Source organism: Copadichromis virginalis, linkage group LG19, assembly GCF_057382275.1.
Source record: "Copadichromis virginalis isolate Kocher_CV1m ecotype Utaka linkage group LG19, C_Virginalis_male_GT1.1, whole genome shotgun sequence".
Taxonomy (NCBI): Eukaryota; Metazoa; Chordata; class Actinopteri; order Cichliformes; family Cichlidae; genus Copadichromis; species Copadichromis virginalis.
Window position 1 is genome coordinate 28,819,365 of NC_140636.1, and position 27,683 is coordinate 28,847,047.

Here is a 27,683-nt window from a genome sequence, read left to right on the forward strand (position 1 = left end):
AATTGAATATAATGAGGATCTGACGTGGGTACGGCAGCATGGTATACATGTACACGCTAAGGTTAATATGCCAAGTCACACATAGAAAACTGGATGAATAAAACACAATTTACCAAAACACAGTGGAAATAACTGTCAAGAGTTGGGACATAATAACTTTACAGTAATTTTACATTGACTCTTGGAGGGATCAGGTCACTTCCTGAAAGTAAATTTTATTTCTAAAGCTAAACTAAAACTAAAGTGCTTTAAACTCAAACAAACAAACAAACAAACAAACAAACAAACAAACAAACAAACAAACAAACAAACAAACAAACAAACAAACAAACAAACAAACAAACAAACAAACAAACAAACAAACAAACAGTTTCCCCCAAACTTAAATAAATAAGTAAACGTTCTTAGCGTGATGCTTACATCTACTGACAGTATACTTCTAAATCTCGCAGTTGGGGCATCATGATGAGTGGATTCTTAAATCTGGCTTCACCCAAAGGCCTCCTTTGTGTAAATGGTCCTAAAGGTAAGTAAGAATAAGGTTGTGGGGATGTTTGACTTTGATGTCTATTGAACTGATATGTGATTTATCATTTTTATCCCTCAGAGTCAAACAGTCATGATGCTGCATAATTAAGAGTTAAGAGTAAATATCATGGTTAAATGATATACCTTTGCCAAGCTTGTGACTCTGTAAACTACTACACCTCATTTCCTGTTCTGCTCCCCCACTAGATGGCGCAGTCAGGGTTAAATTCATTGAAGGTTAAATTGAATTTGCACACACAAATGTGTTGTTTGTTTTTGATGCTGCAAACATTAATGAGTGGGACTAATGAACATCCAAGCTTTTAAACCTTCCCTCATGCCAAAAGCATTTCTTATGGCTTCAGTTTTCCCTCATGCACAATGACATTTAAGGAGACTGTGACTGATGTCATCCATCAGCGTTAGTGCGTGTATGAATGTCCATGAGAGCATGCGTATCCCATCCAAAGCGGCCAATAACATGCGTGGGCACACATCCTTATCTTAGCAAGGGTAATCAATGGGAGGATAGCGGGTCTGAAATAAATTCACACACTGTTGTAAACAGATCCAGAAGATGGATTATAATGGAGAAATCTGCTCAGTTTCCTTCCCGTTTGCAGATGTTTAAAATGACCATGAATGACTCACAATGAAAGCATCAGTGGAGGTCAACACTTTTTATTTATTTCTATTTATGTATCATATCTTTACAGTCATTTACAAAAAGAATCTGCAGTCTAGACTGCGGCTTTTCTCCAACTTAAAATTTAGCCCAGCAAACTATGTGACAGAGACAGGCCTGCCTCATGTTCATTATTCAGAATGGTTGGAATATCTATGACATTTTTGGTAATTTCCCAACAGCATGAGTGAGAAGATACAAACAACACTGCAGAAAAGAAATTGCATAATAGCTAACACAGCCTAAATTGTAATAATAACTTTTTAGAAAAGCTTACAGTACAGTGTATTTAGCCTTCTATTTCTGGTCTGACATTTGGACTAGCAAAAAGAAAAATTCCCGATAGTGATGTGTGAGAATATTATCACCACATGATGGCAGCGTACTACATCTTGTGCTACATTATCTGTAGACCAGGTGCAATGCACAGGCACTGATAAATGCTAATTAGTAACACACAAGTGAAGTAGGAGAATTTCACCCACCATGAGCACAGACTTCCTGGATGAGCTGCACATCATGCCAAATTATTTGTGAGATAACTGCAGTACAAACTCTCCAAAAAGCACAATGCTACAAAGCTTTTAAAACGGGAGTCCATTGACCCTGACGCTATAATAATGCTCTCCACGTTATGAAATAAAAATGTTTACAGATTAGAGAAATTATTTTAGGTGACAATAACTGGCTAATTTTAACTGAAATGCCAGCTAGACGGATCCTCAAGTCCATGTTGGTGTAAGTGCACTCTGTCTCCTAATTTAAATGCTGCATTGATGAGCAAATTTCATTTTACTTGAACTCAGTGTGATTAAACCAGAAGATAAAAACAAACAAAAAAAATGTAGTGAAGTGAAAACAGCGAAATAAAACTTTAAAAAGAAGTAAACCACCACTGAACATTCACACACACCCTCAGCACAATTTAAATTTGGGAACTGCACCTGATGACCTGAGAGGCCTGATTGGTTATAGACACTGAGAGAGTCAGAGATGTGTGATCTGTATTGAACTGGGAGCCTATCAAGTGACTTCAATACTGGGGTAATGTGGAAATGACTGTGTATGTGTCATGATTCTGGCTGCAGCATGCAGAATTCTTTGAAGTTTTGGATAATCCTGCAAATAGACCTTTACAGTAGTGTAACTTACTTAATATAAATACACGGAACAATTTCTCATAGTTACTATTACAGTAGACTTATGTAACTTTTGATATATTTTTAAGTGATAGAAAGCAGCTATGGCAACCTGAGATAATGGTCCAAAACAATGCCATGGTTTTTGACTTGAAAATGATATGCAGAATTTAATTCCCAAAAAGAAATTCATTCAAATTTAAAGCACTAAATTTATCACAGTGAGTAACCAACACCAGCGAAAGGAATATGCAAATTTTCCGACATTTGAATTGCTGGTTGTTTCCTCTAACACGCTTTCATACAAGACAAAAAAACCTAACCTAACAAAAACTACTATTTGATACATATTTCATATGTTGCTGATATATCAAATATGTAGTGCATACAAACAAAGTTTCATTTCAAGGAAAGAAACCTGTCACCTGTGACAGAATTTCATCAAATACATTAAACTAATACATAAAGAGGGCTCCACTACAGTACTCATAGGTTCTTTCCCCTACTTGGACATGTGATTATATCTTGCCTCCAGGCTTTGTGGGGTTGTTTTCAGAACAAATACTTGTGAGGAAGAGACAAGTGTGAAAGTGCTAAAAGCGACAGGAAGGATAACACAGAAGAAATGTTGGAGGGAGTGTCAGACAGGGCCTAGAGGAGCAGAGCAAGCTTGACATAAAATATCACAGGAGGGAGATATGAAACCTGCATAACAACTTGCTTGACAACTGAAATAATGAAGTAAAGTGTAATATGATGTCATTTATACAAGTCAAGGAAAAAAGGTGCATCACAGAGATAGCTACACTCTGTGGTTACTTACAGGTACACCTTGCTAGTACTGGGGTGGACCCTTCTTTGCCTTCAGAGCTTCTGTCTTCATGGCATAGATTCAACAAGGTAATGGAATCATTTCTCAGTTTATGGTCCAAACATGTGTGGAAACAATTCAAGAAATCAGTTTGAGATGAGTGTACCCATGATGGGCACACTGTGGTAATAAAGGAATAGGCACGGTCAGCAACAATACTCGGGTAGGCTGTGGGGTATAATTGGTGCTCAGCTTGTATTAAGAGGGCCAAAATCTGACAACATTGCACCAACACCACCAGCCTGAGCAGCTGATCCAAGGTCGGATCAATGTATGCTTTCTTCTAGTTTACGCTACATTTTGATAGTATCATTTGAACATTGTAGCAGACATCAAGACTCATCAGAGCCGGAAACATTTGCCCTCTCTTCTGATGTCTAGTTTTGGAAAGCCTCAGTTTTTTGTTCTTAGCTGACAGGAGAGGTACCCAGTGTGGTATTCTGCTGCTGTAGCCCATCTGCTTCAAGAGTCCACACACTGTGCATTTAAAGAAGCTCCTCTGTATAGTTTGGTTGTAACAAGTGGTTATTTGAGTTGGTGTCATTTTCAGATCAGGTAGAAGCTGTTTGACTGTCCTTTGACAACAAGAAGTCATTTTCACCATTTTCATTTTCTAGGTGAAAATGGCTTTTGCTATTTTTTCAGATCCTCTATGAACCTGAGTGATGGTTGTGCAGGGAAATCACAGTAGATAAGGTTTGAATTTCTCACATCAGCCCACCTGACACCAACAACCTTATCACATTCAAAGCCACATATGTGATCTACTGTCCAGATGCTCAGTGTGAACTTCAGCAGGTTGTCTTGACCGTGTCTAAATGCCTAAATGCACTGAGATGTTGCAATGTGATTGGCTGTTTAGATTAATGATGACTAGATTAATAAGCAATTGAACAGGTGTACCTAATAAAGTGTCTGGTGAGTGTATATGATGGGTTTAAGTGACACTGCGCGAGCTGTCTAAGCCAATAGTGCCAAAAGAAATATCTAAAAAAAAAAACAACTCCAGGGTTTGTCAGGTGGCCACAGGCTCTTTGTCCGTAATGAGTTCTTTCTTTTTCCTGTCACTGACTATAATGTCAGCTGACATCAATCAAGCAGTACAGAAATTTATTTGTTAGAAAGCACAAGACACAGACCAAAAAAAAAAAAATTCTTCTGCTTGAAAAAACAGCTAATGGAGCACGAGTCTGTGAGGTCATGTCAGGGGGGCTCATATCAAACTGAGAGTGAGGTCACATTTTTAAGTGAAAAATTCATTTCAGTTCAATTTTATTTCTGTAGCTTTGAAGAAAATGTGTCTGAGAAAGATGGACTAATTAGGGGTAACTGATTTTACTAATTAATGGTCTAAATAAGTACCAAGAAAAAGAGTAACCACGAAAAAAGGAGACCTATCTCAGGACCTGTACACCTCCAGGACATTGCGGCGTGCAGCTCGGATCTCAGCTGACCCTTCTCACCCTGGACACAGTCTGTTTGACCTGCTCCCCTCAGGCAGGAGGCTCCGGTCCATTCGCACCAGAACCTCTCGCCATAAGAACAGTTTCTTCCCCTCTGCTGTTGGACACATGAACAATAACCATATGACTGTTCCCGCTACTAACACATGACCCTACGCTGTGTTCACTGCATCATTCCATGTTTGGCACTGATCACCACCTGCACTCATGTATATATCTTTCAACGTAGCACTCTTAATTCTTATTCTCATGTATATATCTCACGTATAGCTCATGCACATATCTTTCTACGTAGCACTTTTAATTCTTATCCCTACTTTTATTTTTTCATGTCTATTTAAGTGCTATTTATGACACTATGTTTGCACTGAAGCACCGCAGCAATTTCCTAATGTTGTAAACCTGCTCAACATTTGGCAATAAACCCCTTTCTGATTCTGATTCTGAATAGAATAGGATCGAGTGCATGTACATGTATATATTACCCTGAGTACTCCCATACACCTGCAAGCCACAGCTTCCAGCGCTAGGATTGGTCAAAGTGTAGTTATACTTCCTGACACACTGATTCAATGCTAGCTTTCCAAATGGCAGTAAGGTGGACCCTCACATAATGGGAGCAATTTAAGCCAAGCTGTCAGCGGTCTTCATTGCAGCACCATATCTCAGTTTGCACTGCTTCATCCTGTTACATTTTTGTACAGTCAGACCATCAGTGCAATTTACTGCCTCATTCATCCATCATTCCTGAGAGAGCAGGCTGTCTGACACGTGCCACTGCTGAAACGCTGCCAACATCCAGGCAGAGGAAGGGCTTCACTAACAAAACCTATTGATCCAGAGGTACTTGTCTTCTCTGATGTGCTTACTTTACTTACAAAGATGCCAGTCTGTTACAGAGTCAAGGGGAACTGAAGGTGAAGGCTATTCAGTGATAGGCGATGCTTATCTGATAGTCTGGATGGAAAAAAAGAGGCAAAAAGAACACTCAGGTGGAGCACATGCACTTTCCAGCCTTTGTTGTTGTGTAACAGCAACCTGAGGAGTGTGTCACTTTAAATACATGTGGAAAAAAAAGCAAAGCCTTCCCATCGAGCACCTTTGAGTTTTTATAATTTTCTTTTCTTTCTTTTGAACAACACTTACCATCGTTTTTTATTTTATTTTAAGATTTGTCTGTGGACATGTGGATTATCACCATCACAATCTTGTTTTTCTGAAGTTTTCTGAAACACATAAGTGAAGTAGGAGAATTTCACTCACCAACACATGAGCACAGACTTCTTGGATGAGCTGTCAGGACAATGAACTGCATATCATGCCAAATTATTTGTGAGATAACAACAGTGCAAATTCTCCAAAAAGCACAATGCTGCAAAGCTTATCTCTTAAAATGGGAGTCCATGGATACCGACTCACTGTTGGTTAAGAACTCAAGCGGTCATTTGGGGGAGCTGCACTTCTTCTTTTTTCTTTCTAAGTTTTCATGCTCACATTAAGATGACTCAACTCCCATATGGATACCAGCAAATCTGCCAGAGACTAGGATGCTAAGAGAACAAACACTGACAAATATTTCACAAAGTTCTTTTATTTACAGTGCTTTCAGTTAAAGTTTAAGAGTGCAAACATGAATATATCATTCACTCTGACAATTGAGAAAAGTGCATTATTTGAAAAAGAATCATTTTAGATCATAATGTTGTGTGCGTGGTGATGGAAAGAGCAAATTTATTTTGGTTTGTTAAATGCAAATGTTCTTTCCACATGGCACCTGACCCAGACAGTTGTCTGACAGAAAATACAAACAACGTGACTAAAAAGCTGAAGTGAAACCACTCCGACCAGTAACTCGCTGATAAGAGACAAAATCAGATCAGCAGTTGCAAATAAGCACAGGCATTTAATTATCTCTTTTCCAGTCTTGTTGTCCACTCACGGAAGTAGTAAGTCACTGCTAAGGATTTTTATGATTTTAATGAAAATCAGAAGGTGCGATCAAAACAATGTAACCATTTGCACTGAGTAGTCACTGAGCTTTATTAAAGTAAAGAGCAAACATTTCATCAGTTTTCTGAAATATAAGTTATAGGATAATAAAAAAAAGCTCCCGATCATTTCCTCTAAAACTGCAAAACTGCACTGAACTCTGCAAAAGATGTGCTCTCTGAATGCCTTTTTTGTTATTTTTGGCCATGCTCCACCAATCCACAAAGTTCAGTGAAATTCTGCTGGTATTTTTTTGCATAACCTTACTGACAAAAAGTTTTATATGCCTCAATCCCTATGGTTAAATAGGTAACAGAATTCCTCTCTTCTTTTCCTGCAAAAAGAGGACAATCTGACTGGCACATGCCTGTCCTGTGCTAGTAATGAAGCAGTAAAGCAGTGGGTCGGCAAGACAGTTAAGGCTTGATAGGGCAACGCTGATCTTGTAGGGATAGAGGATCCATGCAATGTTCCTGCAGTCATTAACCAGTATGCGAAGAAGCATCATGACATGAATAGGTCCGAAGCAGAACAAAAGGCCAAGAAGAACCAATGTTAATAGCTTTAAAATCTGCTTTTGTTCCTGCTTGTCAGTGGCCTGATTGGATTTTACAGCTGTGCAAATCCTCCAGGTGGAAAAGAACACTAGGAGAACTGGAATAATAAACCCCAGAAAGAAGCGCATTACATTAGCCCGGAGGAGAGTCGCTGACAGTGGACTAAAAATGTCAAAGCACACTGAAAAGTTTTTCTTTTCATGGTATGAGTCCTCCCAGGAGATGGTGCTGGTGTTGAAACAGACCACCAACAACCAAATGGTAACAGTGACTGCTGCTGCAGTGCTAACTTTCCTCCACCATCTGCACTTTAATGGGTGAACCACTGCTAAGTAGCGGTCAACTGCAATGCAGCAGAGGAGAGCTTCGCTGGTGTAGAAGTTGGTGAAGAGAATGTATATGGACATCACACAAACATAACGCCCATGGATCCAAACTCCTCGCCACAGGAAGTCCAACCAGAGAATAAAACAAACAGTGAAGGTTAGGTCACTCAGCGCCAGACTGAACAGATACACACCGAGCTCGTTCCTCCTTCTAATGTGCTGCCAGGATACGTAGAGGAAGAAGGTGTTGGAAGGGATGGCGATGGCAACGACAGCCATGTAGAACAACAGAAATGAACTTCTCCCGGCTGCGTCGTCGACCAGGTTACATTCTGAATGATTACTGGTCAAGGTTGAGTTTTCCATTGTAGAGGTTGTGTTCATATGCTTACACCTTGTAGAAAAATAAGGAAGCAATACATGAATGGATGTAAATACACAATACCTGTAAGAGTCTCTACCAAGTTCACAGACCTGCCACATGACTACATCTCAACTCATGAAAGGACTTTTTAAAGTTGGCAAGTCTGACACCACTGGGAACTACAAATTATCAATGGAATGTGAAAATGGAGAACTCTACCTATGCACTATTTTTTTAAAAAGAGGAAAATTTACTACTTAGAAAGAATAGTTGAAAGATGCTGTTTAGTGTAAGCCCTTTTGTTTTGGTAGTTTAAGATTAAAAGGCAGAGTGTTTCAATTGTGCGGATTGATTTGACATTCAGCATGAGTGTGAGTCAACCTTATGCAAGTGCAATTAAATTGTTACAATAGCCTCGCTTTTGCAGCATTGGGTTGTTTACCCAGTGTTTTGAGTTCATGGAGTTTTTAGTTATATTTGAATATTTTCTGTTCGCTCTTAGTTTGCTTTATTTGCCCCGACCCCACTTTTTCCTTAGTAACCATTTATTTTTGTTTATATTGTTCTATATATATTTCCCCATTTAGTCTTGTTCTCAGTTCCTGGTTGCTTTAGAGTTTTTTTTTTCCTATGTCAATTCCCCTGTAACAAACTCATTCGTGTCTGTTTCCCTGTTATCACGTTTCACCATATACCTTACTGTAAAACAATTTCCTGTCATTTTTACAAGATTTGTTTAGGCTTTGGTTGTGTGCTATTTCAATGAACAAGCTTGCTACACTGGCACTGTGTTTCACTTTTCCTCACAGTTACATTTCCTGATATTGTCTACCACGAAAAACATGTGAAAAGTTGCAAATACAACTTTTCCTAAGTACTCTAAATTCTCAGTTATATTGCAACATGATAGAAAATCCTAAGGTCACATTTTTATTGCAATGGAATTATTTGATAGGGGCTTGTTAAATTTTTTTTTATAGTATTCCTTTAAACCATAAAGTCATATTAACAAAGTACTTACTCTGTATCAAGTTGTATTTCCACTCAAATTTCTATAAATTCTTAGAATAAAACCAATAAAACAGATGAAAGGCTGACGTATTCTGTTTCTTCGTCTTCACCGCTTAATCAATCTGCTAGAAAGAAGAGGAAGGGTCAGCAGCTGCTGCATTTTATCCTTAACAACTGTATCATTTACTGGGTGACAGGATATGACAAAACAAACTACAGGACCAGGTAATTTTAATTTAAGCCCATATGAAAGTGTGTGTCTCTGTTTGGCGTGTCAACAGACATGAACTCAGGTAGAGGTGATGCCAATAATCGTCCCATAAAGTGATAGATGTCTTTTCAGCTCGTTGTTTGAACAGCGCAGATATGTCTTTATGGTTTTGTTTCAATGACTGCACGCTCTAAAAGAACAGATGCTTTTTTTTATTAGTATCTCATGGAAGCATGAATAAATGTGTTATAAATACAAGTGGTTAGTAGGAAAATTCCACAGTGTGCTTCTCTTTGTGCAAAATACACTCAAATATTCAAGTGCAGTGATACACAATAATACTGAACACTGGATCAAAATGAAACTATTAACACCACAGCCAAATATTTCAAATTACACAAATCACAGTTAAAATTAAACATCACATTAAAGACAAATATACAGAAGAAATAAAAAAAAATAATTAATATGCCTAAACTTAGATCACATGTAGGTTACATATAGGTTGCACAGCCCCAAATAATAGTTAGATTTTCATTATATTTACATTTTATGTTGAAAGAAGGGGAAAGAAATCATTCAAACAGAGCTATCACTGTGCTTTCCACGCATAAAAAGCCACCTCACATTTTGTGCAGTTTTCTTAATCTCTGTCTTTGCGCTCTCATTGATTAGACAGTATATTATAGGATCCAGTGTACTGTTTAGCGTTGTGGTGGCAACTGTCACCATGAATGCACTTTTGAGCCTAGTTGCCCAGACGCAGGACCCAGGCTCCAGTATAGCCCTGAGCAGCATGACCAACTGGTAGGGCATAAAAGACACTATGTAGGTTAGAAGGAGTAGCAATAACAGCCATCCCACTTTCCTGCGGTCTTCCACTTGGATGGAGGTGTTACATTTGATAGAGCGCATGATGTTATGATAGCAAAAAGTCATGATGAAGGTAGGAACCAAGAAACTCAAGGCGAACCTTGTAAGGGCAACAGCGGCATCTTCTTGTGTCATGGGTATCTGCTGATCACACAAGTATCTTGAAGCTTGCAGCGCCCCCATGTGGTGAAGTAAGACAATGTGGATGGCAATCTCCAAAGCCCAGACAGCTATACTCACAAGCACTGCTGTCCTCACCTCCCTGATCCAGTTAAAGTGGAGTGGGTAGACCACTGCCAGATAGCGATCAGCACAGATGCAGCAAAGGAGACCAGAACCAACAAAAAAGCTGTTGTACATGATTACAGCCATGAGGTTGCAAAGTTCGTCACCTATGTGTTGCCCCATGGCCTGTACTATCCAAATAGGCAGAGTGACTGTGTATAGTAGGTCAGAAATGCACAGGCTGACAAGATAGACTGCCATGCTGTTCCCCTTCTTCATCAGCATCCAGGCCACATACAGAGACAGGCAGTTGGCTGGAAAGCCCACACTAAAAAAAAGAGAGTACGCCGTTGGATACATGTACCTCTGCACCGAGGAGTTAGCCGTGCATGAGTTTGTGTTGTTGGTGATCGTCGAGTCCATCCTGACACAGCGGTGACTGAAGCCCGAATGGGAAGCTCATTCGATTCGAGACCTGAAAATGCAAATAATGGGGAAGTGTTGTTGTGCTCAAAATAAAAACAGTGTTTGATGATTTACGGAAGCTGTCCTGTTTTTACAGTACTAAGCAAAATGTGCTCATCAAGTTTCTTAATTCCGTGTCCGAGTACTGGTGAATGTAAAATCCCACAAATGCAACAGAATTAGAAAACACTTCACAAGTATATGTTTGTGTTTTTTAAACCGTGGAAATGTGCCAAAATGTATCATTTACTTTATTAGAGTGTCCCCATTCTATACACTCTGTATAACTTTCCAGGAACAGCATATATTTGCATGTCATGGCGTTCTGCCAGTGTAGCTCAGAGGATTAAAGTGGGATATGGCCACTGTAAACACTGCAACAGTTACATCCTTTTTGCACACGCTCTTTTCTACTCTGTAATATTCCTGTTAACGTTCTTGATATTTATTTATAATCAACTCTGTCAATCCTTGATATTTATTATTGAGTGATCTGTGTATATTGGGCTATTGCTTAAATGTCTTAAATGTGTAACATATGCTATTGTTAAATAGTGTAGTCTGTTTCTGTTACTGTTATTTATACTGCAGCAACTGTAACCCACATAATTTCCTTAGGGATTAATAAAGTATGCTGATTCTGGTTGATTAATTCAACTTCTGAAAGTGAAAAAGAAAATAGGAATACTGCGTTTATTTAAGTCTAAAAGTAGGATTTTACGTGATGTCCGCGAATGCAGCACTGACATCCACACCTTCCCAGCTGATAATTAGCGGCCTTATAAGAAACAGTTGCGCTTCACTATGCACGGAGGCATTTGGTAGTCTGTTCTATCCAAGGTGGTCAAGCGCGTTAAGTGGTTAAGCGTTGCAGAGCGGTTTGATTTCTTCAGGAAAGCCGCTCATTCTAGTATTGCCCTTAGAGAGTGTTAAGTGGGACTCAGTCGTCAAGGGTGGAACTTGACGACTGTTTCCCTCTTTTGTTACAGAATTGTGCCATACTGCTGCTGTCTTATTCAGTCTTGTTCGCTTTTATTCTGTCTTGTTGTGGCCTGTTGTCATCTTATGGACTGGCCTTGACTGACTCCTGGCTTTATAGTCTTTTACTCGGAATTGTTTGATATATTTTAATCTTGCGTTTATAAATAACTGTATCTTAGGGTGTGTTTGTTTTATTTCTCTTTTATTAATTTGTTTAACGTTTTATGCTTTGTTTTGTTTCTTTAGTGGAGGTGCGGCCGCTTGTTGAGGGGCTAGGCACGTGAGATGGAATCCCCTCCCCGATGTGTGAGAGTGTACACACCGGGCATAGGTAGACTGCACCATTTAGATTTCAGTGTGAGTGACAGTGAGGTTTGCAGTGGAACTATACGGGTTAGTAATTGGTGGCACCCTTGGGAACTCCTCTAGGTTGCCTCCTCAAGTCGTCGTTCTCCACTATTTGTTTAGTTATTTTATTGAGCTGTTATTGTTCTAGGGTAGCATCGTGACAGCGAGCCTGGTCATTTTAATCACTGTTTGTTAATAAAGTCTTCTAATTGACAGTCTTGCGGTCTCAGCCCTGTTATCTTAAGAACTTTTCTGATTTTACAGTTCTGTTTTTTAGTATTTTCCGTAATAAATTTTGATTTGTAAAATTGATCAGCCTCACCTCTGCTATTAATAACGAGCCTGTGGGCTTTGGTAGCTAGTGTAACATTTACATTGGCTATAGAAATCTTTCCTGGGGTGTAACTCCCTCCCCAGGTGGCGTTGTCAACATCCTGTGGTCTCCTTAACTGGTTATCCTCCTTCGTGCCACCACATTAACAAAGGTACTCGGCTTGAATCAGTAAAGTAACGAAAAAAAAGCTTTATTTTCTGTTGCCTATATTGTAGAGGGTGACTTTGCTTCTAAACGGGAAAATGAGTAGGGAAGAGGTTTGTGGGATTCGGTAGGCAGGGGAGCCCTAAAATCTGCTTTAACTGCTCAATTTGGGGGGGAAGTCACAACTCACAATAATTTCTATTGTGGGCTCCAGTAGATTTTCTTGGTGTACAGGCTCTGATAACCTGATCTGCTGCTGTTTGTGGATGTACACAACTGAATTCAACAAGATGTCTGCAGATGTTTCATGCGTTGTCCTGTATTTCCATTCTCTATGCTGACAGTACACTACGTGCTGTCTTTTTTTTTTTTTTTTTTTTTTTTTTTTTTTCTCTCCTAGGTGGCATGAAGGTGGAATCATTGATTGAATCTAAGCATCATCAGCTTAACTTCAAATTCATCTCTGCTACACTTAATGCAACTTAACTCTGACCATGAAACCACAGCCACACAGCAGTCACACACTGCACTTTACTTTGAATTCACCACAGTTCCCTCTGAACTGGCCCCTGCAGGGCCAGCTGGATACTGAAGTTCTGCAACCACAACTTGTGGACACCTGCAGTTGTCATGGTGCTGTGCCATCTCTTTGTGTGCCACATACCCTGTTGATTAATAGGTGAACAGGACTGCCTTTCATGTGTTACTGTTTAGGCTTTAATCTGTTTCCTGTTTGAAGTCCCACAGTGACCTAAAAATAACTGCCTTCAAATCTGTTAAACCAAAAGTAATGAGCCTGTTGTGAACATGTAAAAAGTGAAAGAACAGAAATTTGTTTAAAAATGTAAGGAGTAAAAAGCGGTCAGAAAAATAAATACTCAAGTGAAGTACAGCCTCCTGAAAAATTTAAGTACAGTAATGAAATATTTTGTTCTTCGTTACTTCCCACCTCGGGATATTGCAATGTGCACTCTTGAGACAAAGCAGGCATAGACAGCCCACTAACCACATATCTTGCATAGAGAGCTGGTTCCTGCTTACCAAATAAAGGCTTGTTGGAGTTGCTGCTGTCCAGTGTATAAAACTCATGCCATCTCTGATTTGTGGCCAGATCTGCTCTAAATGTCCCATGTAGTGGAACACAGACATTTAACTGTTGCAAAATTTAGGAAGTGCATTTTATTTAAAATGTTTTGGTGGTTTCTAATAATAGAATTTGACATTGACATTGCACAGATATAAAGTAACTGCAGACCGCTTATAAATCTGCAAAATGTTAATTTTTCCTACTCAAGCTTTGTTTACTTCCATACTTTTTGTCCACATCCTCACTTGTAGTCACTGGCCCACCAGGGGGGGCTCATGCCACAGATTGAGAACAGCTACTTTTAACAGCTCACTGAACCTGAAGTATACAGGGAGTGCAGAATTATTAGGCAAATGAGTATTTTGTCCACATCATCCTCTTCATGCATGTTGTCTTACTCCAAGCTGTATAGGCTCGAAAGCCTACTACCAATTAAGCATATTAGGTGATGTGCATCTCTGTAATGAGAAGGGGTGTGGTCTAATGACATCAACACCCTATATCAGGTGTGCATAATTATTAGGCAACGTCCTTTCCTTTGGCAAAATGGGTCAAAAGAAGGACTTGACAGGCTCAGAAAAGTCAAAAATAGTGAGATATCTTGCAGAGGGATGCAGCAGTCTCAAAATTGCAAAGCTTCTGAAGCGTGATCATCGAACAATCAAGCGTTTCATTCAAAATAGTCAACAGGGCCGCAAGAAGCGTGTGGAAAAACCAAGGCGCAAAATAACTGCCCATGAACTGAGAAAAGTCAAGCGTGCAGCTGCCAAGATGCCACTTGCCACCAGTTTGGCCATATTTCAGAGCTGCAACATCACTGGAGTGCCCAAAAGCACAAGGTGTGCAATACTCAGAGACATGGCCAAGGTAAGAAAGGCTGAAAGACGACCACCACTGAACAAGACACACAAGCTGAAACGTCAAGACTGGGCCAAGAAATATCTCAAGACTGGTTTTTCTAAGGTTTTATGGACTGATGAAATGAGAGTGAGTCTTGATGGGCCAGATGGATGGGCCCGTGGCTGGATTGGTAAAGGGCAGAGAGCTCCAGTCCGACTCAGACGCCAGCAAGGTGGAGGTGGAGTACTGGTTTGGGCTGGTATCATCAAAGATGAGCTTGTGGGGCCTCTTCAGGTTGAGGATGGAGTCAAGCTCAACTCCCAGTCCTACTGCCAGTTTCTGGAAGACACCTTCTTCAAGCAGTGGTACAGGAAGAAGTCTGCATCCTTCAAGAAAAACATGATTTTCATGCAGGACAATGCTCCATCACACGCGTCCAAGTACTCCACAGCGTGGCTGGCAAGAAAGGGTATAAAAGAAGAAAAACTAATGACATGGCCACCTTGTTCACCTGAGCTCAACCCCATTGAGAACCTGTGGTCCATCATCAAATGTGAGATTTACAAGGAGGGAAAACAGTACACCTCTCTGAACAGTGTCTGGGAGGCTGTGGCTGCTGCTGCACGCAATGTTGATGGTGAACAGATCAAAACACTGACAGAATCCATGGATGGCAGGCTTTTGAGTGTCCTTGCAAAGAAAGGTGGCTATATTGGTCGCCGATTTGTTTTTGTTTTGTTTTTGAATGTCAGAAATGTATATTTGTGAATGTGGAGATGTTATATTGGTTTCACTGGTAAAAATAAATAATTGAAATGGGTATATATTTGTTTTTTGTTAAGTTGCCTAATAATTATGCACAATAATAGTCACCTGCACACACAGATATCCCCCTAAAACAGCTAAAACTAAAAACTACTTTCAAAAACATTCAGCTTTGATATTAATGAGTTTTTTGGGTTCATTGAGAACATGGTTGTTGTTCAATAATAACATTATTCCTCAAAAATACAACTTGCCTAATAATTCTGCACTCCCTGTAGAAGATACAGACTTGTTTTTAAAAAGTGTAAGACTCGTGATGGACAGCTTAAAGAAGCATTAAAAATAACAAAGAACCACATCACAGGGGACAACAAGTCTGGAACGTTTTATTAATTTATTGTCTACAAGTGATTAATATTGAGTGTTACATTAAGTGCTGTGAAAAAGAGGTATGCATTTCAGTGTCCAGCAGTGATCTGTGATTTTAAACCATAAATAAACTACTTAAAGCATTGTTAATTGTATTTAAACTGTAAATTTAAGCTCCTAGGACCTGGCGTCCACATATGTGGACATCACATTTTAGGGTTGTCCAGACCACAATACTACATTTTTTTTTTCCTCTACAAGGGCCCGATATCCACTTGTGAGGACATACTGCTACTGTTCTATCAAAATTTAAAGCGAATGTCCTCATATGTGGATCTCATTTTTCTTAGAAATGAAAATCAGGTAAAAAAAAAAAAAAAAAAAAAAAAAAAAAAATCACATAATTCTTTGTTTTGTTTTTTTACAATCATCAGGTCCCAATCAGCCCAAAGAGAAATTAAAAATACATGCCATGAAAGAGTTCAGGTCTTAGGAGGTTAAAACCCTTACATATATACACGCAGAGTTTCTTTTTGATGCAATGGGAATAGAAGCACAATACTTTAATATAATGCAAAGAAAAAAAATCCCTCTTTGAACTTTAAGTTCATCACTGAAACAATCCAAGTTGGTAGCAGTAAATCTGCATCATGCCACAGCACAGAGCACTCCAACTACATAACCATGCCCACAAGTGAAGTGGAAAATCTAACCATGCAAATATTATGTTAATAGTATAAACACTGTTAAACTGTTGCCGTCTCTTTTGCATATTTGTTTCATTATCTCAGCTTGTGTTTATCACATGTGCAATATAAAATAAAGGTGGGAATGCTATTCAATTATGAAGCAGGGTTATTATGGCATTAAATCTGAAATTGTGTCTAATAGATATCAATTAGAGGATGAGCAGTAGAATGACACATTTGAAATTTGAGCCTCATATCCTGTCATGCTACGAATGTCAACAGGATGTCAAGAGAAAGCTATACTGGATCACTGGTTTTGAAGAACAACCACACCCTTACTTGCCATTGAATTTTAACTTCATTGAAATTTAGCACAAACGAAAGCTCAAATATGGCCTTAAATGTAATTATAGTTTTATAATTATATTTTTCAAAATGTGACATCTAAACAGATACGGGTTCATGGACGGTTGGTAAAACAAAACTTGTTTGAGGTATGAGGTAATGTCTCCTGTTATTCACTCCTCTGTCAGAGTCTGACGAAACATGGAACAAAGCCCAAGACAATAAAAAGGTGACTTTTCTTCTAACAGTGTATTTTCATCCTTTAACTTCAGGAGTGTTGCATGAATCACATTTCAGGCGACTTGCTTGTTATCTTTAGCCTTTCCTCCATGCCAGCTGTCTTCTGCATGCTACTTTCTCTTAGCCAAAGCCAGGAGTTATGTTCCAACTGGAGAAACGGTCAAAGAACGCTCAGACTTCACTACACCAAGCAGAGTCAGACTGACAGCCTTTCAGTATCACTTCTAGGAAATAAACATGTTATGGCTAAATATCCCTTTCTGAAGAAAAAGTAATGCATGCACAATGTTAAACAAAAAACAACAAACATTCAGATTACAAAAACAACATTTTTCTCCTTGCCTGAGTAAATAATTGTCCATTTAACTGGGTAAACCATCACAGCACACATCCAAAAGATCGCAGTCCCGCATATCACTTTGAGCTATGATCACAATTTAAAACTTGTCAGGCGTGTGGACAGTCGGCTGAAAGATGCTGTTTGAGTCTTGTTCCACAACATGAAGAGTTCCTTTGCTCGTTTCTGGAAAGTTTTCCCTACTAAGACGTAGAGAATGGGGTTAAGGACACTGTTGAAGAAGGCAAAGTACGTAGAGATCTGTTGGACGATGGTCAGTGTGATGTGGCATTTCAGAATGCCAGTGTTTTGGAGCATATCTAGTATCTTTGTCACGTGGAATGGCACCCAGCAGATCAGGAATGCCAGGAGAACTGCCAGGATGAGAGTGGTGGCCTTCTGATCCATTTTCTGAATGTTTAAAACCTCCATTAGCCTCTTTCTCAGAGTTTGAATAATTTTGACAGTGCAGAACAAAATAATGATAACAGGGACGATGAAGCTGAATGTTATGGTTGTCACCTCAGATGCCAGATATTGATTTTGTGGCAAGTCAAGTGAACAGTGAGTAAGATTTGATTGAGAGTTGAATTCTAACTTCCTGTAGATGAATATGGGGAGCGCAAAGACCAAGCCAAGACCCCACACAAACAGACATCCCAGTTTGGCATAAAGCGGCCTGCGCATCCTCTCATGGGAAAGCGGGTGCACCAGTGCCACATAACGAGCTATGCTAACCATAACAAGGAAGTAAATACTGCAGAACGCATTCATGTAGATAACAGCTGATGTCACTTTGCACAGGCTTTCACTGAAAGGCCAGTCAAATCCCTTTCTTGTATATTCAGCCCAGAAGGGCAAAAAGCACACCAGAGCAAGGTCAGCTCCAGCCAGGTTGCTGAGGTATATCTCAGCCACAGTGCAGGCCTTCTTGTGGAGGCAGAAAACCATCAGCACAAACACATTAAAGATGATTCCAAGCACACTGATGACCAGGATGTAGGGTGGAACCAGAGTGAAGACCAAGCTGTTGTCTTCAGGAATACAATGGTCTTCTCCTGTGTTACTTTGGTCTCCAGACATCTTGACAGAGTAAGAGCTGGAACGGATGCTGCAGAGAGAGGACAGCAACACAGGTAAAACATTATGAAATGCTATGTTATATGGAACACAGCGATATACTTCATTGTCATCAAAACTCATAATGCAAAAGCTGTTGCTGTATTTCCAGTTCGTTCCTAATAAATAAACACTGTGGCAAGTTCAGGCACAGAACCTGTTTTGGTGACTCCTGAAAGAAAATCATTTTTTTAATTTATTTATTTAATGAACTTTTCTCACCATCTCTAAACCCTTACTAAAATTCAAAAACAATGACAAGAGTTAATTTTCTTAGTTTTGTTATTAGGATTAAAGCCTCTCTTTAAAAAAAAGAAAAAAAAAAAAAAAATCAAAACAACCCTTGCGATTAGGGTTGGTTCAGGTGACGGCAAACCATTCATACTTTTTTGCCATCACTTATTCAATTCAGGGAGTGTGGGAGGAACCCAGAGTACCCAGTGAGAGGATAGAAACACTATGCAAAAGGTCCCTGACTGGATTTGAACCCAATAGCTTTGTACTTTGAAGCAGCAGAGCTTACCACTGCACCACTGTACTGCCAAGCATAACACTGAAGTTGCTCTAGGCTCATCCAATTAGACAACTTACTATGATGCACAACGTATTTTCCTTCTCTCTCTCATAAACTTTAATCTACTTTCTACCATAGTTTGTGTTTTCCTTTGCTTACCCATGAACCACTTGTTTCTCTTCTTTTTCCACTCATCTCCCAACTATTCACAGTAAAGATGGCTAGCCCTTCCTGAATCGGGGTTTGCCAAAGGCCTCTTCCTGTCTCAAAGAAGTGTTTCCCCCCAGGGACTTGTATGCGTGTCAGGTTTTTCTCTATCATAGTCTTCATCTTTCACTATAAAGACCTTAAGGGAACAGTTTGTGCAAACTGGTGCTAAATAAATAAAAATCAACTGATTTTTCCCCCTTGCCTAGACATTTAAAATAGTAAACAAACAAACAAACAAACAAAAAAAAAAACCCTCAAAAAAAAAAAACAACAACACCTCAATCTTTCATAGAAAATCAATTTTCTTTGTTTTTGTTGCTTTTAAAACTTTTTTTGTATTAAAAGTACTTAATTCTAACACCCCCCTGTCCCCCACGCCTATGTAGTATTTTGTATTTGTTTTTGCACATAAACGATAACAACCCAAAGGTATTCACATTTTAAACTTACTGCGGTTCAGCAAAACAGAAACCACATTGAATGTAGAACTTTTCCATATCTGTCACTTAACGCTGCATAATATGAAAAGCAATTGCACAAAAGGATGATTAACGGTTATCAGCACCAATCCAACAACATTTTGCCTGCATGTCGCCTCCACTGTATAACTGCGGGGCATCCACAGTTTCTGTATGTTTTCTCAGCAGCTTTAAAACAATTTTAACTGAAATGCATGAACGCTTAAAAACAAAAAAAAGTGGCAAAAAACAAAAACTCGTTATCATGTGTGTGTGTGTTTGTATTAGTCTAAATGTTTAATCGTACTTACTCGTTTTGGTTAAAGGTTCTCAAAACGCTAAACGCGTTGAGACAAATCCGGTTAAGAATCTGCAGTTACACCTGACAGAGTTCATAACCTGCACAGCCAGAATATTAACTCAAAACTTTGTTGTTACTTGTCACAAGTAATGATATAAAGCAGAAAACACTTTTTATTATAAATCATTATGCACACTGTTAAGTTGTAGTTGTGATTTAATTAACCTTAAACTGCAGAAGAAAAAAGGTAAAAAAAAAAATAAGGAAGAAGAAAAAAAAAAAAAACACAGACAGAAAAGTAAAAAACAAGTTTGTTCATACCTTGTACGCAAGAGTCTGTCCTCTAGGTAAAAAAGAAAGCGTCCAAAAACCAACTATACACACCCAACACCTTGTGCTAATGACTGTGGCTGTCGCTGACTTCGAGGGGAAAGTAAACCGATGGCTCGCGCTGCTGCCACACACTTCGGTCAATCCCTCCCTTTTCTCTGTTTAAGTACCGTTGTGGTACGGAGGGCCTAACGTGCCCCCGAGGGGAACGCGAACTACGCGGTGGACCAACTTCACCATCACCTAATGGAGCCCAATTATCAATCAGTGAAAGTCGCCCACCAGGCCCGAGAGGCGGTGAGTGAACACGGGCTTTTGTTTCTTGTTGTTTTACGCAAATTTGACGCACAACTGTTTTCAGATATCAGCCTGTGGCTATCTAACAAGCAGTGGCAGTGAACAGATGGGCACCGAACTGTCTGGTACTGTAAGCAGTGTTAAGCTAAAGGCATATGTATCCAGGTGTTGGTCGATTTATTTTGCACATGTGATGGGATTTCTATATTGTCGCTTTCACGAGCGTGGTAGTTAGCCGTCGAGCTAATCGTTAAGTTCTCCATGCACTGTGTGACAATAAAGCGGCTGCGTCCACTGGTTGCCTAGAGACAGCTCAACTGGTTGTTGTTTGTTGTTGACTGGCCCCCTCTGCTGGCAACTGTGTTTTCCCTGTATTTCCAGCCCAATATAAAATATTCCTCCTCCACATGTTTGAACCAGGGAAGAGAAGAGAACTGAAGCATTAATGAGCACAGGCTAACTCGTTAGTTGATAATTAGTGGCTACTTTTAGTTAGACCACAGACATAAATACTTTAGGGAGTGTCATTTCCATCTTTATTGTCTGTGCAGGTTCTTAGTCATCCAGGTCATGGCAGTCTTTAAGAACTTGTAAAAAAAGAAAAGCAGTTGGACTTCTTTAAGTTTGATGATGTTTTTCATCTTTCACCCAAGAGGTTTCTTAAGTTCTAAAAACAACAGGTGGAGGGTGCAAGGTATTTAACCAATAGTGGGAATTTTCACAAGCTTAAAGAAGTACAGTTCTTGAGACTTCCATCTTTACTGAAATTAGGCATACAGTTAAAGCCCATGGGTAGCACAGTGGTAAAGAGTTTTGCCTCCCAAAGAGGTCTATCCACAGGCCAGCTGGAGTGTCTCTGTGTGGAGTTTGGATGTTCTCCTCGTGTCTGTGTGGGTTCTCTTCAGCTACTCTGGCTTCCTCCCACAATTCAAACACATGGACATTAGTTGAATCAATGACTCTTAACTTGATCATAAGATAGGAATGTGTTAGCCCTGCGTTAGGTTTTGTTTATCCATAAGTTGTGACACTTCATATCCTTCTGTTAAAAAAATCGGAATATTCTTCTAAAATATGTTGCTTTTGGGGGGACTGTATTGGTCTTTATTAGACCATATCTGTTCTTCATGACACCTGTGACAAATTGAACAATATTATTTGGTAGTTATTTCTCATATAACAGCTCCATTTAAATTCCCCTTTTGTCCTCTTGTTGCTGCTGTTCTTGTTGCTGTCCAACAGGATGAGCAGAAGACTGAGATGAGGAAGAAAAGTCTCCTCATCCTTATCTATCACCACCTGCTGGGGGAAGGGTCAGTATAAAATTGTGTGTGTGTGGATGCATCAAGTGGTGATCAAAAAGATTAACTTTTCTTTTAAGTACATTTTTAGCATCAGGTTTAGATACGGACTTTTAAAACAGGTGGCTGAGTTTCTTTGATCAGAGCAGGTAGAATACATAAATTCACTCTTTGTTACTTCAGAACAGAATGGCATAATGCAAAATGGCATTGCTGGTTTATTATTGGATAAGTGGTAACAAACCAACCAAAAGGTCATATTTGTATGTCTGTATAGAAAAAGTGAAGTGCAATTCATCAAGACAAGCACATCAAAAATCTGTTCCTTGCAATGTGTCGGTCCACCAGCTATGTAGCTGCAGCAGTGGCCTTGGATCAAGAGATAAATGGAGGTGTGAGTAGGTTCGAGGTTAGCGATAACATCGATCTGGAGATGGTGTTGAGGGAGTATGAGAGCTACCACTACGTCAAATTCCAGAAGTATCCCAAACTTATCAGAAGAATAGCAGAAGCAGGTACAAGAACTCTGCTGAAACACTGAGAAGCAATGAAAATTATATCTCAAGCTCTGTAAAATTATTAAAAACTAACTTATTGTCTTAGCATGTTTTTTTCTGATATTTTTTTCTGTCCAGGTGAAAGAAAATATCCAACACGTAGTGCAACTAAGAGGTGAGTCAGTCACGGACCAAGTATGCTGTGCATACATGCTCACAGTAGAGGTGGGGAAAAATTCGATACAACATCGAATCTCAGTATTTTCTGTGGCAATATTGTATCGATAAAGCAACACAGACACTGTCTTATGGCGACATTTAGGGCAGAAAAAACAAAAAAACTATTGCATAAAACAGATATTGACAAGTTGAACTTTGAGGAGATAATTTGTAGTTGAAATGGGTGATAAATTGCAAATATGTTATTGCAAAATTCAGCATGTCACAAAATGTTAAAAATCACAATAATAATTATGAGTGAAGTATTCTTTTTCTTTTTTCTTTTTCAAATTGTGATAATATTGTATCATGGGTGTGTCTGGTGATTCCCACCTGAATATATAACAATAAGTGAGTCTGCCATGCTGCTAGTCCATGCATGACAGTTAAAAAAACAAAAAATACATGTGTTTTGTTTTTTATTTGTCCCCAGGAGTCCCTGTTCAGTTGTGAAACCCCTCCCAGAAATCAACCCTTCCCGGAACACAAAGACAGGAACTGGAGCAAAGAAGCCAGCCACTAGTGTACAAGCAAATGTGGAAAAATGAAGTCAAATCAAAACAACTCTGTACTCTAGCTAGCAATTATTCTGACATTTGTGTTAATTTCCTAGGAGAATGGCACCAATCTTGCTCCACAGTCATGGGACTTTGGTCTCAGCATATCCTCCATCAAAATTAGACCAGCTGGAAAGTGTGCCACAAACAGGAAAGTTCTGGAGAAGTGAATACTCTGAGAACAGAAGCAAACCTCATCGTCCCAACTGAAGTTAATCACATTTTTTTCTAGTATGACATTTATGAGACGGTTTTCATTTTACGATGATGCTGCAGCAGGATGCTAACAAAATTGTTTATGTTTAATTCATTACAACATAAACCAGCACCTTTATGATTTGGGGTTGATTTGGCCGAGCCAAATGCAAAAACATAAAAAAGAAGTCCTCACCCTTTTTAAAACAAAATTACCACTGTCACTTTTGTTCCTATTATGTTCTCTTATGTATCTTGGGGGCAGAAGACTGATGCCAAAGGTGCAATCCAGGATGCTGTCAGAGGAGCTGGGATTGATTCAGACCATATGGTAATTATGCTGGAGCCTTTGAGCTAAACTGAGTTATAAAAAAGGTCATAATATTCAGACAAGCTTCAAACAACTGTGAAACGTGTAAAAATATATTTTGGTAACAGTCTGAATTGTCCAAAATAAAAAACTATTTGAAGGCAACAAAAAGTACAAAATGTCTACTGATAATAATAAAAAGTCTATGTTGCAGGAACGCCTACTGAAGCCACTGAGTGGCTTTTCTGGAATGAGTGGTGAGATGAGGGAACTAGCTACGATCATCAGCAGGGTAAACACACACACACGCACACACACACACACACACCTTAATAAGCCTGGGGAGAAGCTGATTTTATCTTAATTTGTTCCTTGGAATATGATGTAAAAATATGAAAATCCTCCATATGACTCTTGCTGAATGTGTCCACTACAGAGCAGCAGAGGGCTTTGTTTTGAATGAATTGATCTTTTGTACTAATGAAGGCCCAGGCTCTATCCACTTCCCATATCTGTTGTTTCATTCTAAAAGACATCTATTTACGCAACCAGGACGTGTGTGGGGGGCCAATTTCTGGCTTATATCTTTCACATGCATCACTCACTCGCTGTTGTGTGTGTGTGTGTATGCTTTTCCAAAGGACATCTATTTGCACAGCCCCAATGTGCGATGGGAGGACATCATCGGTCTGGAGGATGCCAGGCGATTAGTCAAAGAGGCCGTCGTTTATCCCATTAAGGTGCGGCCGCTACCCGAGCATGCTGGTATTTCAGCTCCGGACGCCCATCTTCGATTCTGAATACATCTCTTTTAAAGGGCTTAAAGAGAATGGTAAATGGCCTGTATTTATATAGCGCTTTACTAGTCCCTAAGGACCCCAAAGCGCTTTACATATCCAGTCATCCACCCATTCACACACACATTTACACACTGGTGATGGCAAGCTACATTGTAGCCACAGCCACCCTGGGGTGCACTGACAGAGGCAAGGCTGCCGGACACTGGCGCCACCGGGCCCTCCGACCACCACCAGTAGGCAACAGGTGAAGTGTCTTGCCCAAGGACACAACGACCGAGACTGTCCAAGCCGGGGCTCGAACCGGCAACCTTTCGATTACAAGGCGAACTCCCAACTCTTGAACCACGATCGCCCCAGAAGGAGGGCAGTGGGGTCAGGCCAGTCTATTAGACTAATATTAAGTCTTTACCTGGGATATTATGGTAACACAGATACAGAAATTGATAGAAAGACACATGTGGCATGCCATGTAGAATTTATTATACTGCTACAGTCACACAAGTTGTGCTTCTGCAAATAGATAAAAACTGCATCATCAGACTTATCAGGTTTCTTTGCACAGAGCTCAGTTTGCTATTGGTGTGCTGAAAATGGAAATACAATGTGTTCTCATACTGAGCTAGGATGTGATTTACTCAAGTTGTATCTATACTGTTTTGTTCATGTTTCCCCCTCATTCTTTGACTCCGTCTCTCCTCCTCAGTATCCCCAACTCTTTACAGGCATCCTGTCTCCATGGAAGGGTTTACTGTTCTATGGTCCCCCAGGTAAGGACTCAAGTGCAGGATATTAAAAAAATGTCAGGGGCTCACTATGAAAACTTGCCCTTCACATTCCCTTACCCACGCAGGTACAGGTAAGACGTTGCTGGCTAAGGCCGTAGCTACAGAATGTAAGACCACCTTCTCCAACATCTCAGCTTCCAGCCTTGTCAGCAAGTGGAGGGGAGACTCTGAGAAACTGGTCAGGGTAGGCTGTCAGCTATAGGAAGAATTTTACAAAAACATGTTTGAATACTATTCTCTGGGGGGGGGTCTAATTAGTGTAAATGATTTAATACATGTGTCTGCAGGTTCTATTTGAGCTGGCCAGGTACCACGCTCCATCCACCATCTTCCTGGATGAGCTTGAGTCAGTGATGGGCCAGAGAGGAAGCAGCATGGGGTGAGCTCAACCACAAAGTGCAGTAAAATGTAGATGTGCCACTGCTGCTGTCCACAAAACCTCTGTTTACTGCTTTCAGGGGCGAGCACGAGGGGAGTCGCAGGGTGAAGACTGAGTTACTGGTTCAGATGGATGGACTAGTGTTACGTTCCCCTGAGGGGTCTAGGCGGTGAGGGGGAAGTAACAAAAAGTGTCCGGGTCAGAAAAAGGAGTCAAGGAGGCAAAAGGGTTAAATTAAAGAGTTTTAAAGTTTCTATTAATACTAACTAAAAGAGACGGACAAGCCGCTATCACCATTTAAGAAAACAAAACTCAGGCGTTGGTCAATAAAGTAAAACATAAGCCAAAAAGAAAGAGCAGCTCACTAGCTGAAATCCGCTGAAATCCACCAAAAACACACACACGCGCGCGCGTGCAGAAACCCACCAAAAAAAATACAGCTCACTAGCTGTAACCACACTCTGGCCCAGAGCTCACCTTTCCCTGGGCTTAAATCTCCTTGATTACTGACGCGAGTCAGCTCTGTAAAAGGGAAAGGTGGCACCTCAGGCAGAAGAGGTGGTGGGACACCTTCTTTTGCATTTACAAATGAATAGGAAGACAGAAAAAATACAACTCACTATTTTTGCTGTTTCAACCCTCCTCGTACATTTATTGCCAGCATCATCTCAGCCTGATTTTAACATTCATTTATTTTTCTTGCATTAAATGCATTTGAAAAAGACCCTTCATTTTCTTGACAAACACAAGATTATGATGTTATGATGTCATAGCTGTTTAAATAAAAAAAGATGACTACTAAGACAGCTATAAAATTATGACAGTTAAATCTGCCTTTGTTTGTTTCTAATAAATCTCTCAGGGAACTGGACCACGCAATGCTGAGGAGGTTAGAGAAGCGGATTCTAGTGAGTCTTCCCTCTTCACCAGCTCGCCAAGCCATGATTTCTCATTGGCTGCCTCCTCTCAGCTGCACAGGAGGGATGGAGCTACGCACTGTGCTAGACTACGAAGCACTGGCAAAAGTGTGTATGGAGTTTGTCAAGTGTTTAATCGTTATGCTTAACAATTTTTCTTTAATTAATATAATTTCATAAATCATATATGTTATCTGGAAGGAAATGTGTTCACTCATGTGCATCTGTACATTTGTGTGTTTTATTTCCAGGAGATGGAGGGCTACTCTGGCTCAGATATAAGATTGGCATGTAAGGAAGCTACCATGAGACCAGTTCGAAAGATCTTTGATGCTCTGGAGTCACATCAGGATGGTAGGACAACACACACACAATGTCAAGATTGACCCCTACAACAGCCATCTTCTCTGACTTACTGTGATTCTCTTTTACAGATGACACAGACATGCCCGCCATCCAACTGGAAACTGTAACAACAGCTGATTTCCTGAATGTGATTGAACACACCAAACCCTCAGCACGAAACCTGATGGACAGATACACAGCCTGGGAGAGAGAGTACCAATCTGTCTGACGCTAGTACACATAACATGAATGCAAAGACTGTCATACTAACGCAATAAAAGTGATGATAACTTGTTTTTACTGTTACAAATTTATCCTGCACTATACTAATAATTTACACTAATGACTATATATTTGCGTAAAATGTTTCCTATACTTTGGATATTTGTGACAAGCTACTGCAGGTTGGAACGGTGTACATTTTAATCACTGCGGAGTTTTGAAAAACTCTTTTTGACATGGAGGAAATATTTGTTCGTTGATCATTTGTTTTCTTTTTTATTATTTGAAAACAAAAAGTATACAACCTAATACAATAAAACTTTGGTGACTGGTACTTTGAGTCAAACTACTATAGCATGACTATTTTTGATTCATCAGGATGTTCTGCGGAGAATAATTTCAAATCTTAAGTCTCTCCACTGTTGAAACATTAGCAGTGTTACTTGTGCAAATGTAACCGGAAGGTTATTTTTATTTGATGCTCAAAGCAGATTCTGCAGGATGTGTTCAACAGCATCTGGGAAACTGTCACATGTCAGGTGGGGAGCTGGGCTTATTTTATTGTCATTGCCTTCTCTGTATTTACCTAAAACATAACAGCAGAGAAGATGGTTAGCAACAAGAAAAAAAATTATGACAGATGAAGTTGCAGTAGGGAATTATTATTATTGGGAAGCAGGATGGGAATGCTAGTCTATCAGATTCCCCGCTGCTGGTTTAGCAATCAGATTCAGAGTGCTG

The 27,683-nt window shown here is 39.7% G+C and overlaps 3 protein-coding genes and 1 pseudogene across 5 annotated transcripts; 1 reads left to right on the forward strand and 3 right to left on the reverse strand.

Annotated features, from left to right (window-relative positions):
- Positions 1 to 6,976: 6,976 nt before the first annotated feature.
- On the reverse strand, positions 6,977 to 7,946 carry gpr65 (G protein-coupled receptor 65). The gene has a single exon (XM_085442273.1). The coding sequence runs from the start codon at positions 7,940 to 7,942 to the stop codon at positions 6,977 to 6,979; it is 966 nt and encodes a 321-aa protein (XP_085298399.1). The 5' UTR covers positions 7,943 to 7,946.
- Positions 7,947 to 9,335: 1,389 nt separating this feature from the next.
- LOC146686366 (G protein-coupled receptor 4-like) lies at positions 9,336 to 10,682 on the reverse strand. The gene has a single exon (XM_085441775.1). The coding sequence runs from the start codon at positions 10,663 to 10,665 to the stop codon at positions 9,724 to 9,726; it is 942 nt and encodes a 313-aa protein (XP_085297901.1). The 5' UTR covers positions 10,666 to 10,682; the 3' UTR covers positions 9,336 to 9,723.
- A 5,985-nt stretch (positions 10,683 to 16,667) lies between these two features.
- LOC146686367 (B2 bradykinin receptor pseudogene) lies at positions 16,668 to 20,175 on the reverse strand (annotated as a pseudogene). Of its 2 annotated transcripts, XR_014916702.1 has the most exons (3): positions 20,110 to 20,175; positions 19,799 to 19,886; positions 16,668 to 18,297 (listed from the first exon to the last, which is right to left on the reverse strand). The product of XR_014916702.1 is annotated as a B2 bradykinin receptor pseudogene, transcript variant X2 (transcript). The 2 variants fall into 2 exon arrangements; XR_014916701.1 differs by lacking the exon at positions 19,799 to 19,886.
- A 182-nt stretch (positions 20,176 to 20,357) lies between these two features.
- LOC146686368 (katanin p60 ATPase-containing subunit A-like 2) lies at positions 20,358 to 27,276 on the forward strand. The gene is made up of 16 exons (XM_085441298.1): positions 20,358 to 20,415; positions 21,658 to 21,728; positions 22,065 to 22,231; positions 22,352 to 22,388; positions 22,866 to 22,956; positions 23,046 to 23,144; positions 23,450 to 23,515; positions 23,709 to 23,786; positions 24,136 to 24,234; positions 24,998 to 25,061; positions 25,145 to 25,263; positions 25,367 to 25,458; positions 25,538 to 25,627; positions 26,321 to 26,483; positions 26,627 to 26,729; positions 26,810 to 27,276. Exons 1-16 carry the CDS (start codon positions 20,365 to 20,367, stop codon positions 26,947 to 26,949), a joined length of 1,530 nt encoding a protein of 509 aa, XP_085297424.1. The 5' UTR covers positions 20,358 to 20,364; the 3' UTR covers positions 26,950 to 27,276.
- Positions 27,277 to 27,683: the final 407 nt, after the last annotated feature.

Bases quoted from the DNA above. Each gene is read 5' to 3' on its own strand.
- LOC146686368 (XM_085441298.1), top strand. From the start codon at position 20,365: ATGGAGCCCAATTATCAATCAGTGAAAGTCGCCCACCAGGCCCGAGAG. The intron at 24,235-24,997 runs GTGCGGCCGCTA...TCTCCTCCTCAG, and splicing joins CCGTCGTTTATCCCATTAAG to TATCCCCAACTCTTTACAGG. The intron at 26,730-26,809 runs GTAGGACAACAC...TCTCTTTTACAG, and splicing joins TCTGGAGTCACATCAGGATG to ATGACACAGACATGCCCGCC.
- LOC146686366 (XM_085441775.1), bottom strand. From the start codon at position 10,665: ATGGACTCGACGATCACCAACAACACAAACTCATGCACGGCTAACTCC.
- gpr65 (XM_085442273.1), bottom strand. From the start codon at position 7,942: ATGAACACAACCTCTACAATGGAAAACTCAACCTTGACCAGTAATCAT.